The 18,950-nt window shown below is 42.3% G+C and overlaps 1 protein-coding gene across 3 annotated transcripts in view; it reads left to right on the top strand.

The window, feature by feature from the left end:
• Nucleotides 1–18,950, top strand: part of LOC109280815 (uncharacterized) — a 163,203-nt gene that overhangs the window by 100,881 nt on the left and 43,372 nt on the right. For all 3 annotated transcript variants that reach the window (XM_059724795.1, XM_059724794.1, XM_019478161.2), the window contains 3 exons: nt 7,545–7,745; nt 12,286–12,393; nt 13,849–13,973. In XM_059724795.1, coding sequence (XP_059580778.1) covers nt 7,545–7,745; nt 12,286–12,393; nt 13,849–13,973 — 434 coding nt within the window. The remainder of the gene's footprint in view (nt 1–7,544; nt 7,746–12,285; nt 12,394–13,848; nt 13,974–18,950) is intronic.

The raw sequence follows: 18,950 nt of genomic DNA, 5'->3' as shown, positions 1-18,950 counted from the left end.
ATTCACTTAAATATTTCACTTGAAGCCAATTGGAAAAAAAATCACCATAATTATTATTTGTATCTCTTTCAAATTAGCTGAATGCAGTAAAATTATTTTGGAGTCTTTCATACAAAAATAAGCAAAATGGAAATGTGTGCAAAAACATTTTTATTAGAAATCTTTCCTCACTGGAGAAGAGACAAAAGCTGCTTATAGGTGTAAAAATAATTTAAAAAACTCAGCATTTCACTTTAAGCTCAGCATGTCCTGAGACCAATGCATGCCCAAAAGAGGCATCACATTAGTTGGACCCAAGTCACCCAAAGTCTGTATAGATCAGATGTTTCAGCGCGGCTTTGTGGTGCTTTTATCTGATAGCTGATTCAATCAGCTGTTAGATAAAAGCGCCAAAAAAGCCACGCTGAAGCATGTGATCTACATAGATGCTGCAGAGCTGGGTTGAACTAACATGCTGCTTCTTCCGGTAAAGGGCTGTTTTGTTAAGTTTTTTTTCCACGTCTCTCAGCAGCCAAAGATATTATTTCTATATTCTTCCAGGCCATATCATATCTGCAAGCAGTAGCCTACAGTCTAAATCAATAACTCTATTATCCTGTACCAGGACAGAGATAGAACTAATTCCAAGTCTCACTAAAGTTAGTGGAACTTTTATCATTTCCTTTAGTGCGAGGAAAACTAGACCACTGCTGTTGATTTCATTGGGCACATCCAGACAAGTGCACACATGCAGTTTGCAGTGCCTAAAAGCTGTCTGAGGCACCACAAACATGTGTGTCTCAGGTGCACCCATTATCAGCACTGCTAATTTACATGAAGTACAGCCACAAAATTTGACACTAGGAGATCCCAAGGTCAAAAAACAATGCCACTAAAAAAGTGGCACAGTGTACATGGCAGCAGTGTGCACTGCTAGAAACAGAGCCTGGCTATCCAGAGCCATGCTTTGGATGCCTGCCAGGCTCCATGTGCCTGGATCAGCACTGCTTCTGCCCTAGGAGGCCCCCAGGACCCCAGGTAAGACTGCTGGGGCAAGCACAGGTGCCGACCTCAACCTCCCCTGCCCTCCCTTGGGCAATTTGTTGCACACCAAGGTGCATGTGCATGGGCATGCCCACGGGCACAAAGCAGCAGCACAAATATGTGGTGGGGCAGGTAAACACTGAATGTGTGCACTCATCTGGACGTGCCCACTGAGTGCAAGATAAACAGTGCATATTTTCATCACACACTTCCCACAAAAGGACATGCTTATGATATGTGAGGTAAACACTGAATTGCGCTAATCAGAATAACACTAATCCTCATTTATTATTCATCATTTGCAACTGAAATGCTTGTCTTGCATTTAAGGAAAACAAGTAAAAATAACGTGTATGTTTGATTCTTGTAGAGATGTGGGCATCACTAAAATCCATATTCATGGTTCATTTGGCATAAGAAAAGTTTTACAGCTTGTCTTGTGGCTGATGGCTATTCAGCGTTCTTATGAGTTCTTTTGCTGAGCATTTGAACCTTTATACAGTCTTGAGTAACTGTATTTTATTATTTTTTGAGTGATGAAGAATAGATAATCCATTAACCTTTGTAACCAATACTCTCCAATGTTTTGACCTCTGACGGTGTGAAAAATGCCTTTCTTTACCTCTCAAAAAAAGGAGTAGTCTAGCTAGAATGGCCTGTGAGGAAGTTCTTTTTTTTCCTTCTATTGGATTTTCCACAAAGAACATTGGGATTGTTCGTTTAAAAAAAAGGCAAACATAAATAATATCATGCATGTGTAATTAAATGGGTGCCTGACCCATTTAATGGGTGTCTGACCCATAGCTTCACTCTGCAAGATTCCCTTTATAGGATTACACTTTTAACCAATCATAGTATCATAGTAGCTAGGGTCAGGAGGGACCTGAACAGATCATCTAGCCTGACCCCCTGCCACAGGCAGGAATGAATGCTGGGTTCACAAGACCCCAGACAGGTGATTGTCCAACCTCCTCTTGAATTTGCCCAAGGTACAGGTGAGGACCACTTCCCTGGGAAGCTGGTTCCAGATTTTGGCCACCCTAACTGTAAAATATTGCCTTCTGATCTCTAACCTAAACCTATTCTCCATCAGCTTATTACCATTGTTCCTCATCACCCCAGGGGAGAAAAGGGCTCTACCTATTTGCTGTTGATCTCCCCTGGTGAATTTGTAGGCAGCCACCAGGTCCCCCTCAGCCTCCTCTCGCAGAGGCTGAACAGGTTCAGGTCCCTCAGTCTCTCCTTGTAGGGCCTGTCCTGCTGCCCTCTCACCAAGCGGGTGGCCCTCTTCTGAACCCTCTTCAGGCTAGCCACATCCCTTTTGAAGTGCGGCACCCAGAACTGGATGCAGTGCTCCAACTGCGGCCTGACCAAAGTCGCATAGAGGGGGAGTATCACCTCTCTGGACCAGCTTGAGATGCACCTTTGGATGCATGACATGGTATGGCTGGCCTTGCTGGCTGCGGTCTGGCATTGGCAGCTCATGTTCATCTTGGAATCAATAATGACTCCAAGATCCTTTTCTGCCTCTGTGTTTTCAAGAAGGGAACTCCCCAGCCGGTATGTATACTGTGGATTCCTTCTCCCAAGGTGTAACACCCTGCATTTGTCTACGTTGAACCCCATCCTATTCTCGTCTGCCCACTTTTGTAGTCTATCTAAATGTATTTGCGGCCTCTCTTTCTCTTCAAGTGTGTCCACCTCGTCCCACATCTTAGTGTCATCAGCAAACTTGGACATTGTGCTTTTCACTGCCTCGTCCAAGTCACTGATGGAGATGTTAAACAGTATGGGCCAGAGGACTGAGCCCTGGAGTATCCCACTGCCCACATCTCACCAGGTTGAGTACAACCCATGCACTACTACTCTCTGGGTAATCCCCATCAGCCAATTTTTTACCCATCCAACTGTGTAGACATCAATGCCACAGTCACTTAATTTATTGATGAGGATGGGGTGAGAGACAGTGTCAAAGGCCTTCTTAAAGTTTAGAAAGACTACATCCACGGCGACACCATCATCCAAGGATTTAGTTACTTGGTCATAAAAGGCAATCAGGTTGGTCAGGTAGGACCTGCCTTTGATGAACCCATGCTGATGCCCCTGAGCATGATCTCCCCTGCAGGCCCCCCACAGATGTGCTCCTTGATGATTCTCTCCAAGATCTTCCCGAGTACCAAGGTGAGGCTTACAGGCCTATAATTACTTGGGTCCTCCTTCCTCCCTTTCTTGAAAATTGGGACCACATTAGCCAGTTTCCAATCCCCCAGCACCTGGCCAGATGACCACGAATGCTCATACAGCTGGGCTAAGGGCTCTGAGATGACCCCTGCCAGCTCCCTCAACACCATTGGGTGGAGGGTATCTGGACCTACAGATTTAAAAATGTCTAGCCCTTCCAGAAGATCCCTAACTACATCTGCACTGACTGAAGGCCTGACAGAGCTATCCCCAAGATTGTCCCTACCTGTGGTAGGTGGGATATCCTGGTCCCTGTTCAAGAAAACAGAGGCAAAGAAACTGTTAAAAATATCAGCTTTCTTGCCTGGCGTAGCCTCCAGATTACCGTTTGCGTCTTGCAGGGGCCCTACATTGCCTGGTGCCCTCTTCTTGCTCCCAATGTACTTGAAGAAGGACATTTTGTTGTCGTTAATCCTGGATGCTAGCCTGAGTTCCATCTCTGCCTTGGCCTTCCTAATAGCCCTCCTATACTCACAGGCTGAGGAGGAGTACTCCTTCTTGGTGATATCTCCTCCCTTCCACTGGTTGTATGCAATGTTACATCTCATCCGTTTTATTCTCATTTACTCCCAGGTTGGGGCCAGAGATGGAGAAAAGGAAACTGGGCAGGTAGTGCAGATGTTTGTTGTTGCTTTGCATTTTTAATTATGGGTTAATTATGCTATGTATTCTACTAGGGTACGTGTAGATGTTATACTTTAATCAATTTAACTAGGCTTAGGTTGATCTAAGCACCAATCTGTACAGATCTTTGGGGAGATTCGATTGGGCAAAAAATGGCTGGCTCAAGGAGGTGAACTAAGTTAGATCGGGAACAGATTAGCCTGATCTAAGGAACATCTGTACATGCTTGAAGAGCATCCCCGGGGGTGGGAAAGCCCAGTCCTTAACCTCAGCCTTTGGGCTGTACTCTTTCTAATCCCCACAACCTGAATTTCTACCTGCATTCATTGTGGTATTTGAATTGGTTATTACTTAAATATGCACTAGAGTGAGCACAATTAGAAAGTTCTCATCTCTTGATGATTAAGACTACCTATTTTACTAGCATTCATATTATAGCTATTGTAGAGGAAGTCATTATCACCTTGCCTACAGGTACTTTTAACTACATCTGCTGTAGTTCAAATTTGTCAGAATATATGTTCTATTTTGCTGTGTGTGAACTGATTTGCCATTTTTAGCTATATCTTTTAGAATATTTAATCATAGCAACGAGATGCTTTAGAGGAGGTATAAGAAGTGAAATTCTGAACTTTGCCTTTTCCTTCACTGAAATGGGAAGAGATAAAAAATACCATGAAAATGAAGGTTTCTCTTCAAGAAAGAATAGTCCTTTCTGTGATATTTGCTTGGTAAAACAGCATCTCCTCCTGACGCACTTCAAAGTTGCTACCTTTCTCAATACATGAACAATATTCTGAACACAGGAGACATTGAAGAGCTATAGACCCAACAGAGATCATACTGGCAGTACAGGTCCTGTGTCTTAGCATGCATCAGAAAGAGATGCTGTCCCTTAAGAGCTGCTTTACTGTATCAGAAAGAATAGAAATCATGGGAAGGGAAAGCAGTTCAATGGGAAGAATGTGCTTTGTGATAATGCTACAAGACAAACCTCAGAAATTTTGCTGTCTAACCCCAAGAAAAAGGATCCTAGAAGCTTATTGTAATCAACAAGAAGCCACACAGAAGTAGTAGAGTGATAGGGAAGCTTTGCGGATACCTGTCTCTGCTGCTATACCTAAAGCCTTTATTCAGTTTGTACTTAAAGGCTAGGGAAAGACATTAAAAAAGCCTGAGCCTGAATTGATTCAACCTTTGCAGGTTACTCTAACCTGGTTAGGCCGAACCAGTTTCCAACAATACAGACAATCCCTCTGAACTGAGGAAATTCAAGCACATGCCTTCAGTGGCTTAGGCTGGAAGCTGGAAGGGGTGCTAGAGCAGTCCTCTCTTCCCTTGCAGAGCTGAGCTGAGCGGGGCATGGCCAGGCCCCAACAGGGCTCTGATTAGGGAGAAGTGTAACCCAGCCTGCAGGCAGTCCCAGGCTTTTCCCTGCTTGCTGCTCAAGGGGCAGGTTGTTGCCAGCCCCAGCTAGCACTGAAGCAAAGTTGGTGTGGGTGTGTGGAGTTCATTAATCTGTTGATGATACAGAGATTTTTAATCTCTCTCCCTGCTTCTGTATACTGTCTGCAGCAAACCTGACAGGCAAGCAAGCTGCAGGTTGGGGGGGGGGGGGGGTGGTTGATAACAGTGTGACCCCTATCTTAGTGTTTATTGCCCCATTAATAAAGCAAAGGGACATTACCAGCTACCTGTTGATTCTGCCTGTTTATTGAGCATGGACACAGCATGTGGTCTACTAGCTGATACACAGATACCTTCTCTGCAAGGCAGAGGAGAGGGGGGCAGCAAACAGCTGTTAAACAGCTTTTCTAAGGAAGGGCATTAAGCTACCTGTTAAATAGCTCCAAAAAGCCTGTCTGCCTCTGTCATCTTCCACAGCACAGACTGTAGCTAGTATGTGACCTGCTAGCTAATGCTGAGGTGTCTGTGAGGGACTGGGGAATGCCTGCTTAGCACAAAGTGCATAGGGGAGGTGGGAAGCAGAAGCCAGGCAGGTGCCTGCAGAGACTGCTGAGCTCCAGCGTGGGACAGACATTGCATAAACCAGTTTGAGCCATATCAGTTAAGTCTGATACTACATTCAACCAGGTTTATCTCAAACCAGCTTCAGCCATTTTCAAACTGGTTTATGTGCACTTAACATCTGTTCTGTTACAGGTTTAATCACTTAAGCCAGTTTATGTGCAATGTTGTCCCTGGCCAAGAAAACCACTCTATATCAACAGGAGTTAGCCTGAGTAGAGAAATATAAGTCTTAAAGATAGGTGTTCTTAACTGATATACACTGGGTGCATCTACACAAAATGCTAAATGTGCAATAGACTAATTGTACTATGCATTACCGTGTCACAGCAAAATCTCTGCTAATGCGCTACTGCTCAGGTACTCTGCTAATGCATTATTACAGATACTAAACTGAATGTGCAGTAATTACAGTACATTAATGAATGTATAGACATGCCCACTGATATGTACATCATCAGTTATGTACACACTGATCTTTGGAGTCATTCAGGATCACTGTAAGTACAGACTGAACCATCTACAAACTGCACTGGGGAGATTTTGTGCTGTAATTAGGTCCTTGCCACGTGATCATCTTTACAGTTAAGACAGAACAGAAAAAGTGCGTAGTTGAGTCATTCAATTTACACAGCATGTAGCTTGCTTAATCTGAATTTTCTACCTTCAGGATTATATTGAAGATGAGCTGCATTATGCTAGACTGACACATGAAAACATCATAACAGTATCATATGATATGTTCAATAATTCCTTTTCTTGACATTGTAAACAACTCACATTAGTTTCAGTAATTTACCTCACATCAATTCTGGTCTGTCTTGTGATGTTATTGTTTTTGCCAATATCTCTCATGCAAGATGGTCAGTCAAATTAATTTGATTTAAAGAGCAAAATCATCACTGTTGTGAATTAACCAGATTGCTTGGACACAAGTGTGTGTTCAGTTACTGGAGAGGCATGTAGATTTTGTATTTTAAATACCAGAAGAAAGGAGGCCAGAAATTTCTTGAATGTTTTGAACTTGCATAAAAAAAAAAAAAGCCTCTTGTTTTTCTTATGTTTCTTTTTTAATATTATCACTTTGTGTACTATTGCTCTATCGACCATGGTGAGCTAGTCAAACAATGTCTTTATCCAGCTGGACTGTGAACCTAGTAGTGGAAAATATCTCGCAGAACAACATCTGAGTTTAAAAGACTACGCCTTTTAGGCCATTTGAAGACCATTTTCTTGGGACATAAAGGACAGTGGTGAGATCAAAGTTATCAGGGTGGAAGGTGTATCTGAAATGTTTTCCTCCCAAATCAGTTGGCACCTTTCCATCCATTTACTTTACATTATGGATTGTCCAACAAATGTTCATTGGGGTATTTTGATGATTCATTGAAGGAAGCTACTCTTGCTTTTAAAGGAGATTTTCAATAATTGGATTCATCTGGAGGCAGGACTTCTCTCCTCTCAGTACAAATACACCATGAAGTTTGTGACTATCTATGAAACCTGACCAGTTTCATCTTTCTATATATATAAAGTTTCTTGTGGCATTCAAACTTCCTTTCCAATCTCTTCCTTTCTTTTTTTTTTTTTTCTGATATCTCCCAACTTGTCATTTTATCTTATTTCAGAGGCATGGGGGAAAAGAGGTAACCCTTCAAACTCTCATGTGACTGAAGATTCATTAAAGAACGAAGCTGAACCTAAATCACAGGGAACCATTACCTCCTCAGTTCCTCTACCAGGAAGTGTTACTGACTACTTGGATGAAATGCAAAGGCATCCTTCATATGAGATGAAAAGTATTATGATTGATGAGGAATCTACACAGGGTAAGCCCCACTACAATAGGTTAAAAAATGCAGGCAGATAGCTGTTGATTTTTATATGTACATTCAAGAAGATAGTTCCATAGTTCCATTGCAGTAGTACTGGTGTGTCCCATAAATTTTATGATCTTTATCTGTTATGAATTTATGCAAATTTCCATACAGATTTAAGTGAGAACTTCTATTTCAGACTTAGAGGATGGACTGATTCTTACACACCTTTGTGTGCATCATGAATAATCCTAATGAAATTCATAAGTTTGCAACATAAAGTCAGTGTGGAAGGAAAAAGGAAGATGTGATAGAGCAGCTCCTTATTATCACAGGGGAGAACTCAGATTTGGATAAAATGCCTATTAGACCATGAAATGTGGCGGTTCTTTTCACATGTGTTCTCTATGAGATACTCTCACTGCTGGGATAGAAAGCTCAAAAAGGGCACATCTACACATCACCCTAGATTGCTGTAGCGGTATGCTACATCACTGTAGTGTGTTGCTATGACGATGTATGGTGACATGGGTTTACACATGACCAGCAGCTACTTCACCATAGTGGAGTGCTCCATTTTAGCACACTGCTACAGTGAAGTAGAGGTGAAAACTGTGCATCGTGCACACAGCGCAATATAGGCCATTACTGCATCAAAAGGAAGTATTACAGCTTGGCACAATAACAATTTCAGCATAGGGTGACATGTAGATGTCCCAATGAAAAAGATTCACTGCTTATGGTATTAGCTAAAGGTTTAGGAAATCTAGGTTCAAATCACTGGCCTGAAAACACTGTTTACAGTGTGGGCAAACCAGTGTACACAAGCAGTTGTGAAGTTCCTTCAAGTTTAGCACCAGAATTTGGCAATTGCAAAGTCAAACATTTTGGCAATAAGCGAATAAAAAGCCAAATGCTCCAATACCCAGCTAACTAGGTTGTTAAATGCTATTACCTTTTCTTAACCCAGATAAAACAAATGTAATTGATAAAAGTTAGATCCTCAGGTGTGTAAGGGTTAAATCTTCCAAACAGTAGAAGTCAATCAGCACAGCCCTAGGCATCCGGATATTTGAGGCAGCAAAGCCAGATGCCTACTTTCCTATCTTGCCTGACTGGTTGTGGCTTCAGGCTTAAAGACAGGCCAAACAGCTGCTCTCAGGCTATGCAACATACCTTATTCCTGAAGCAACATCCAGATGGTATATATCTCCAGCCCACTTTTGCCCACTTGTGAACTTAAATGAGGGTCCTGCTGCCCTCCCTGACAAAGTAAAGGGTATATAGGAAGAGCCATCCTAATGCAGCCCAGTTAGCCAATCAACCTAAGTAAGGATGACTAGTATTGCTGACTTGCAGTCCCATTCAGGATACTCAAAAATACAGAGTCCCTACTTTATAATGTGGACAGAAAAAAAAAACTTTAATTTTATGGCTTCAGAAGGCTTTGACTTTTCAAAGTTTGCTAAATGTCTAATATTCTACCTAGTTTGTTTTGCTTGGGCCAAAGTATCTCTCTCTCTTTTTTTTTCCTTTTGGCTTAAGACATACTTTGATAAAAATGGGATAGTGGCTACAAGCATTTCAGTACAAGTCTTGGTATTCTTGTAGGGGAGCTAATAGTTATTTCTCCATTATGCAAAGTTGAGTTTTTAAAAAATCTCTTTCACCTGCTTCTTCAGGTCACCCTTGTGTTAGCTCTCCAAGAAGACATCTTCATCCAGTAGTTCACGGATTTTAGGAATATTCATCAGTCTTTTGGTTGCATTTCCAAACTCAAGGATGCTAGGTATTTCCTGAAAACAAAATAAGAATAATTGTGTAAATAAATACCTTAGAATTTCCTTGCAAGGAATTCTAGAATATTTTTTAGCTTGCCTTTCATGTAAGTGATGAAACCAGGTGGTTCATTACATAGCTTCTTGATTACTGCCCCCAAGAAGAGATTACTGGTACTTACAAATCTCTTGGCCTTGTTACATGTTGTATTTTGAGCTGCTCAAATGTCAATGTTTGTTAGTGCTAGCTTCAGTTTGGAACAGTCACCTTAAAGCTAAAATCCTTCTCTGACTGCCCGCCACTGGCACAGCTCTGACTTGCCACTAGAGGGCTGGAAAACCAAGGAACTGACTAGGAGCTACAGTTCTGAGTTGCAACTACAGGGTTGGTAAGTCAGGATAGACCTCTATCTCTGCTGTAGGTGGGGTGTGAGAGAGATGAGGTAAGAACATGAAGCTGGGAGGTAAAGAGTTAGTGGGATGGGTAATGATCTGGGAGGTGGAAAGGAAATGGGGATGGAGGAAGGATGGTGAAATGAAGGAAGTCAGCCACTGAAAGATAAAATAAAAAGAAGTAATAAAAAAAAATTAAAAGAAATAAAGAGGAAGTAAATTAAAGAGAATCTCATGTTTTAATATATTGAGATTTTAGGATTGAGGTATGGGGGGTGCTGGTTGCACTTCCTTTGGTGGCTGGGAGCTAGGAACTGGTGAGGAGCTACTGCCCCTGCCCCAGGAAGAAAGCCCCAACTCATGGGTACCCAATCTAGCCCCCTACTTTCTCCCCTCGACCCCATTCCTAGATCTGTCTGTGCCCTGCAACCTGGCTAGTGGGCAAAAGTCTGCCTGTTTACATAGGGTTGCACCGCTGAGGGTGAGAGGGGGAGTTGCCTTGGTGCCAGAATCCTGTGGGATTGTAGCTGGGCCTGATCCTGTGGTACAAAACTCAGGGCTCCCCTTTGTAAATAGGGAGAACCCCAGGTTTACCTGCTTGTAGAGACACATGCCTAGAGTCTTGAACTCATTCCTGTGTGGTCCTGGGGCTGGGCCTGCTAATCAGCTGATTTGCGGTCTCAGTCCTGGTCTGTACAAGTGTGTCCAAGCACACCAGAGAAATCTCGAATGGGAGAACCCAAGCAGGCATTACTGGGAAGTGAGAAATACTGGGTGGGACCTATGGGATTGAGTCCCTGAGCTGCCTGTGCTCTCCTGCCTTTAAGTAAACAGATGTCTGTCATAAAAGTGTGTCATATTATGTCATCCATGTAGCAGCCACAGATTTTGGTCATTTGTGGTATGAAAAAGGGCATGGACACCTGTTTGCTTGGCCTTTGTAACACCATAAGAATTTTTATGGCAGCACAAAGGCAACATCTGGTTCCACTCTATGATAAATTCCAGAAACAATCCATTCACAGGCAGAAATACAGCTGCTGTATCCTTGGCCAGCAGACTTTATACTCAAAACAGCTACCCCTTCAGGTACTTGTTTGGTGCTGCTATTTGAATTGAAAGACATTATAAATCGCTCTTTGTGCCATGCATTTGTAGAATTTTATTTTTTTTTAGTGAAACTGTCAACATAGCATTTTACCTAGAAATAACTGGGTACATCTTGATTGAGCTGTTCTAAGCTCTTTTTTCCTGCATCTCCTCCACAATATAGCCTTACATTACAACCAGATCCTTCTAGAATTCCTGATTTAACTTTGTGCCCTTTCCTATTTTTTGTCTGCCCTGTTGCCCCCAGTATCTTGAATTCACCAGCTTTTGGCCTATTCACCGCAACCTCTGGATCCCAGCTGCTGGTTTGGTCCATGGGCAGACCTCCTGGTTTCTGATTCGAGATTCAGATGACAGCTTTATCCATTCTAACAGATTCTCTGTGCCCGTGTCTTTCTACTGTATACATGAGCATAGCAAGTTAATGAAGCTATGGGAATGAATACCAGCTGAAGAGCTGGATCCTGATGTTTTAGAATTGTTAGATGTTTAGTATTTATTTCACATAATGGTGATGGAGATGGAACTGAATGGCGAAGTTAGATCTAGATCCAAAATGTCTCAAAGACTGCTCAGTGTCTAAGGGTTGGTTTGACCCATTATAGGCTTAACAGCCAGCTGGCTTCATGTAGATATGGATCCAAATTTAGCTTCACAACCAAGTATTTGGCAAGAGTGTTCAGATCCAGCATTTTGTTTCGGATTTAGCTGAAGAAAAAGCAAAATCGCTGTGAATCATACAGAATGCCTGCTGATAAAAACAACGAACAGATATTTCCCCCTTTCAGTTTAAATGTGTTAGATGAAATTATGAAATCAATTGAAGTTTTGCCAATGACTTCAGTGAAGCAAGATTTTCACCCAAGATCTTTATCAGCTTCATGAACATAAAGAAAAGAAGAGATTGCAATGGGAAAAAGTACTAAAATGGCTAAAGTTTCTAGTTTCAGAAAGACTTGCTAGAAATAGTTGATATAGAAACTAGTAACTGTGTGGCCAGTGGTAGCCAGAAATTCCAGTGTTTGAGATGGTTTCAGTAAAGCTCTTTACTCAGATTTATATTGGAAAATATGATTATAAAGATGAGTATTATGCTCATGTCCCATGTGCAGAATTCCCATTGACCTCTCACCCCTTTACTGTCCTTACTCTCAAAAATCTGAACTGTAGGGACCTTTTTCTAAGAAAAAAAAATGTAATACTACACTGCCATACAAATAGAGAACTTTGATTATTTTTAATGAACATTAGTGCTTGCATTTTGTTAACAGTGAGCCACAGCGAATCTTGGCTGGACAAGCTTGGAATCAATAAGAACAAGCTGGCATTTCTAAAATGTCTGATTTGGTGGAAAGAAAGTACCACAGCCATAGAAAAAGGTATTTTCACACAAGTAGAGGTAAATACCATCTGTCTTGCAAAGCAATCATCATACTACATGCCCACTGAGGGACATAATTATTTTTCTCTTGCAAATTCTCTTTATTCCTTTCAAACAGATTAATTAAACTATCTTTCTGGAAGTTCTATCAATTTTGACCTGCCTAGTTCCTCTAAAACTGGATGCTGAAGGTGAATTTCCTTTGCTGTGCAGGTCAGACTAGATAATCAAATTGGTTTCTTCTAGTCTTAAAAATATTTTCTCTATTAACTGCAATATCAAGGATAAAGCACACATTGGTGAAAAAATGGCCATGCTATTGCAACCATCTATCAAAGAGATGTGTTGGGCAGAAAAATAATAATAATTATATACATCTAATGAAAGAGAGAGGAGGAAAAAAAAAACGGAAAAGTTAAACTTGAAGCTTCTAAAATGCATTGAGAGGAAACAATATAAAGCCTAAAAAAATAAAATAAAAAAAAAAAAACACCACACACCTATGAAAGGTAGTTTGGAAAATGCTTTAGGCTGTGTCTACACGAGACACCAACTAGTTGTTACTGATCAGTTATTTAGTACTTGCATACATGACTACTAAATGACTGTGCAGTAACTGGCATTACTGAGCAGTAGCATCCCAGAACAGCTTTTAGGCAATGCTGACTGTGCAGTAGTTCTTTACTACTGTGCAGTCACATCATATCAGTCTGTGCCATGAGACACTACTGCACAGTAGTAATGAGCTGCTTTGCGGTCAGCATCTTGTGTAGATGTGGCCTTAGAGTGCTTTATTTTCATTACAGTATAATCCAGGTCCCCTGGAGAACTTTTACCTGCATAATTTTCAGGTGAAACTTTTTGCCCACTAAATGGACTACAGGAAATAATCCAAATAATTACATGTCAGATTATTGTCCATCTGAATACCTGCATGCTCACATTTCAAAGCCATTCTTCTCAAAGTGTAGACCTAAGTTTCAATGTTTCTTAGGGCATTTCCCCCTGAACAAGTTATGCCTGTGTCTGCCCCAGAACATAAATATCCTGGAATTGGTATCTACACACATCTTCCTTCTAATCAATATTAGTAAATGGCTGAATGCACTGTCACTTTTCTGTCTTTGATTCAATGATACAATTCCAGGATAGCTGCTCAGATCCACTTTGTGATATCCTGGGGTAAAGTGTTAGTAATTCTTATCTCATAAATGTTTTTAAGATTTATTAGGACAACAGACATGGATGTCTGAATGACTGCACTTCATCCCAAGATAAAATGGCTTCTGCTTGTAGACTTATCATCAAACGTGGACATAAACATGAACTTTAAAATGTTACAGTTATCTAGATTGAAAATTGTAAAATGTTATCTGTTTATAGTTAATCTTGAAGTATTTATAAATGTTTTTCTCTATTTCAAGTTGTTAATGGCAATTTTGATATGCAATAGATCATCAAAATGCTTCTGGAGTTCGTTCTCATGATGCCCATGGACTGACTGAACTGGACAGATGCATGACAAAAGACAAGCAGGCATATATTCCGTATAAGTTAGCTAAATCATATATTACAAAGGTAAAAAAAAATCTAAATAAGTCAGATATTCATTGGGTTGAATGAATAATTTACAAAAGCAAAAAAAAAAATCTAATAAATTTAACCCCTTCCTAATCACCGACCATGATAGAGAAGTTGTAGTTTGTCTGTTGCCTATATTCAAACAAACAAAAAAAAAATCTTATTAGGATTGATCTCAAATATTGCAATTATTTTTTCAATACTTAATATTTAAAATATAATATGGGGACTGTCTTAGTCCAGAAAGTCCAGTATTTTCTCTGTGACAGTGCAGGGTGCCAAAGGCCTGCAGCAATGCAGCAGCCTTGGACTTCAGGAGGGCAGATTTCAATGAGGTAAGGAGACTAGTTGAGGAGGCACTGAGGTCCCAGAGGGGAAGGGAGTTGGGAGTCGAATAAAAGTGGTCGTTCCTTAAGGAGACAATCCTCCAAGCCCAAAGGGTGACAACCCCCACATAGATCAAAGGGGGCAAGAGTACTCAAAAGCCCCCATGGCTTACCAAAAGCATTCACAAATGTCTCAAAGCCAAAAAGGAGGCGTACACCCAATAGAAGGGAGGGGCCATCACCAAGAAGGATTATACCTCCTTGGCTCGAGATTGTAGAGTGGCTGTTAGGAAGGCTGAGGCAGAGATGGAACTGGGACTAGCGGCCCAGATCAAAGATAACAAGAAGTCCTTTTTTAAAAATACATAGGTGGTAAAAAGAAGGTACCAAGTAATGTGGGGCCTCTGCAGGACATGCTTGGTAATCTGGCGGTAGTATCAGATGACAAAGCTAATCTCTTTAACAGATTCTTTGCTTCCATTTTTCTGAGCAGGGACAGGGACACCCCCCACCCTCCACTGGGATTCCCAATGGACCCAGGGGAGGCACAGCCAGGCCTAGGGTCAGTGAGGACATAGTCAGGAAACTTCTGGAGGGAGTAGACGTGTTCAAATCAGCAGGTCCTGATGATCTCCACCCCAGAGTACTTGGGGAATTGTCTGAGGTCATTGCAGGACCCCTACCACAGCTTTACGAGCACTTGTGGTGCCAGAGGACTGGAAAAGGGTCAGTGTGGTCCCCATTTTCAAAAAAAGGAGGAAAGAGGACCCAGGAAACTATAGGCTCATTAGTCTTACCTCGGTCCTGGGGAAGCTCCTTGAGAAAATTATCCAGGAGCAGATCTGCAAGGGGCCAGCAGGGGTGATTATGCTTAGGGGTGATCAACATGGGTTCATTAGAGGAAGGTCCTGTCAGACCAACCTGGTTGCTTTCTATGACTAGATCACAAAAGCATCAGATGCAGGTGTCGCAGTGGACGTAGTCTTTTTGGACATTAGGAAGGTTTTTGGCACTGCCTCTCACCCCATCCTCATTAAAAAAAAATTAGTCGACTGTGGTGTCGATGCCTGCACAGTCAGATGGGTCACAAATTGACTGGAGGGCTGCACCCAGAGAGTGTTGGTGAACAGGTCATTTTTGACCTGAAGAGATGTGGGCTCTGAGGTTCCCCAGGGTTTGGTCCTAGGGCCCACACTGTTCAATATCTTCATCGGAGATTTGGACGAGGGGCTGAAAAGCATTTTGTTCAAGTTCGCAGATGACACTAAGATGTGGGGAGAAGTGAGCATGCTAGAAGGGAGGGACAGGCTACAACTAGATCTGGATAGGTTACAGAGGTGGGCAGATGAGAATAGGATGGGTTTCAATACAGACAAGTGCAAAGTGTTGCATCTGGGGAGGAAGAACAGCAGCATACCTACAGGCTGGGGAACTCCCTTCTTGTCAGTACAAAGGCAGAATAGGATCTTGGTGTCACTATTGATTCCAAGATGAATATGGGCCACCAATGTGGGAAGGCTAACCATACCTTGTCATGTGACATTGGTCAGGCTGCAGTTGGAGTACTGCATCCAATTCTGGGTGCTGCACTTCAGGAGGGATGTGGATAGAATTGAGAGGGTCCAGAGGAGGGCCACTCACATGATCGGGGCACAGCAGGGAAGGCCCTATGTGGAGAGACTATGGGACCTGAACCTGTTCAGCCTCCACAAGAGAAGGCTGAGAGGGGATCTGGTGCCCATCTACAAACTGACCAAGGGGACCAGCAGTCCATGGGAGAGTCCCTGTTCCCCTGAGCACTACCAGGGGTAACAAGGAACAATGGCCATAAGTTGACTGAGAGTAGATTCAGGCTAGATATCAGGAGGCACTACTTCACAGTCAGGGCAGCTAGGAGCTGGAACCAACTTCCAAGGGAAGTGGTGCTCGCCCCTACCCTGGGGTTCTTCAAAAGGAGGCTAGACAGCCACCTAGCTGGGGTCATTTGACCCCAGCATCCTTTCCTGCCCATGGCAGGGGGTCGGACTTAATGATCTGCTTAGGTCCCTTCTGACCCTACCAACTATGAAACGGTGGTGAATACTAGATGATGAAGAAGAAAGTAAAAGGCAGATGTGTAAAGACAACTGCCACCCATGAATTCTAATCCCTAAAAGAAAGAGGGAATTTGTAGTCTATAGCTATTTCAAAAATTTCCATGCATTAACTCATAACTGCAATGTTTGTTAGCCATGTACAGGACTGCTCAGTTTTTACGTTTAAAAATATCCAGTGGTAGTGAATATTTTCCTTTTATTAGTTTCAACATTCCATCTTTCTTTGGATAACTTTGTATGCCTCGTGATGAATGGCAAAACTTTTAAAGATACAAAGCCAAAATACTAATCTAGGTTGGATTCTTCATACCCTCCGAGGTTTGGGGTGGTTGAATATATAGTTTAGTTTTGGACTCATCTTTAATTACACATCCAAACTACTGAAAACTAACCTTTCCATGGATAGAACAGTGAAAGAGAGCAAGAAAACACCTCTTTCTCTATTAAAAATACTAGGTAGGCAGAACAGGAGTCCTATGAATGAAAAACACCATGGGATGAACTTAGAGCCATAGAATCATAGAAAATGAGGGTTGGAAGGGACCTCAGGAGGTCATCTAGTCCAACCCTCTGCTCAAAGCAGGACTATCCCCAACTAGATCATTTCAGCTGGGACTTCGTCGAGCTGGGCCTTAAAGACTTCCAAGGATGGAGTTTCCACCACCTTTCTAGGTAACCTTTTCCAATGCTTCACCACCCTCCTAGTGAGAAGATTTTCCTAATATCCAACCTAAACCTCCCTTGCTGCAACTTGACATCATTGCAACTTGTTCTGTCATCTGTCACTACTGAGAACAGTTTAGCTCCATTGCCTTTGGAACCACCCTTCAAGTAGTTAAAAACTGCTATCAAATCCCACCTCAGTCTTCTCTTCTGCAGACTGAATAATCCCAGTTCCCTCAGCCTCTCCTCGGAAGTCATGTGCCCCAGCCCCTGGACCACTTTCATTGCTCTCTGATGGACTGTCTCCAACTTGCCTACTTCCTTTCTACAGTGGGGGACCCAAAGCTGGACACAGTATTCCAGATGTGGCCTCACCAATGCAGAGGGGAATAATTACTTCACTCCCCTTGATCTGCTGACAATACTCCTACTAATGTAGCCTGGTATGCTATTAGCCTTCTAGGCAATAAGGGTAGACTGTTGACTCATATTCAATTTATTGTCCACTGTAACCCCCAAGTCCATTTCTGCTGTGCTGCTGCATAGCCAGTTGGTCCAAGCCTATAGCAGTGCATGGGATTGTTCCATTCTAAGCACAGGCTTTGCACTTGTTCTTATTGAACCACATGAGATTTGTTTTGGTCCAATCCTCCAATTTGTCTAGGTCATTCTGAATCCTAGCCCTACCCTTCAGCATAGCTATTACACTCCCCATCTTGCTATCATCAGAGATAGTAGCAGCAATCTCCCTCAGCACACTCAGATGCATTGCATCTGGCCCCATGGACTTGTACACATCCAGCTTTTCTAAACAGCCCCTATCCTGCTCTTTTACCACTGATGTCTACTTACCTCCTCCCCAAACTTTTTCCTGGTGTAATAGTCTGGGAGCTGATCTTGCCTGTGAAGATAAAAAAAAAAAAAAGGCATTAAGAGGTAAAAGAGGCATTGAATACTTTAGCCTTTTCCACATCATCTGTCACTACATTGCCTCCCCCATTCAGTAAGGGACCCACACCTTCCCTGACCTTCCTATTGTTGCTAACGTATTTGTAGAAACCCTTCTTGTTACTCTTTATGTCCTTTTCTAGCTGCAACTCCAATTTTTTTGACCTTCCTGATTTAATCCCTGCATGCCCAAGCAATATTCTTATACGCCTCCCTAGTAATCTGTCCAAACTTCCACTTCTTGTAAGCTTCATTTTGGCGTTTTAAGCTAACTGAAGAGTTCTCTGCTAAGCTAAGATGGTCACTGCCATATTTGTTATTCTTCCTGCACTTCAGGTTGGTTTGTCCCTGAGCTCTCAGTAAGCTTTTTTTTTTTTTTTTTTTTTTTTTTTTTTTTTTAAATCCAGCCAGCTCTCCTGGACTCCTTTCCTCCTCAGACTGGCTTCCCAGGGGATCCTGCCCATTTCTCTGGGGGTGTCAAAATCTGCTTTTCTGAAATCCAGGGTCCATACTCTACTGCTCTCACTTCTTCCTTCCCTCAGGATCCTGAACTCAATCATCCCATGATCACTGCTGCATAAGTTGCCATCTGCTTCTACATCCACCACCAATTCTTCCCTGTTTGTGAGCAGCAGGTCATGAAGAGCACAACCCCTAGTTGGTTTGCCTCCTTTTTGCTTCCATCATGTTAGGCAGCCAGTGCAGTTGGCTAAAGCATATGATCTCACTAGTTTGAGAAATGAATGTTAGCTGCCCCATTCCTTTTCTTCATGACTTTAGAAGCCTGTAACAGGTAACTGTTCTGGGCCGAGCTAAACTGTGACCTGCACACCTGTTCCTGAGGCAACCACCCGCCTTCTCTCCTGCCACGCTTTGATGTTAATTAATTAGTTAATGTTAATTAGCGGGAGGCTGCCATTGTACTGCCCCGTTGCCAGGGG

The sequence above is a fragment of the Alligator mississippiensis genome, chromosome 3 (genome assembly GCF_030867095.1).
Source record: "Alligator mississippiensis isolate rAllMis1 chromosome 3, rAllMis1, whole genome shotgun sequence".
In the NCBI taxonomy this organism is placed as follows: Eukaryota; Metazoa; Chordata; order Crocodylia; family Alligatoridae; genus Alligator; species Alligator mississippiensis.
The sequence above is the reverse complement of the archived record's forward strand: the minus strand, read 5'-3'. Positions and strand labels throughout refer to the sequence as shown.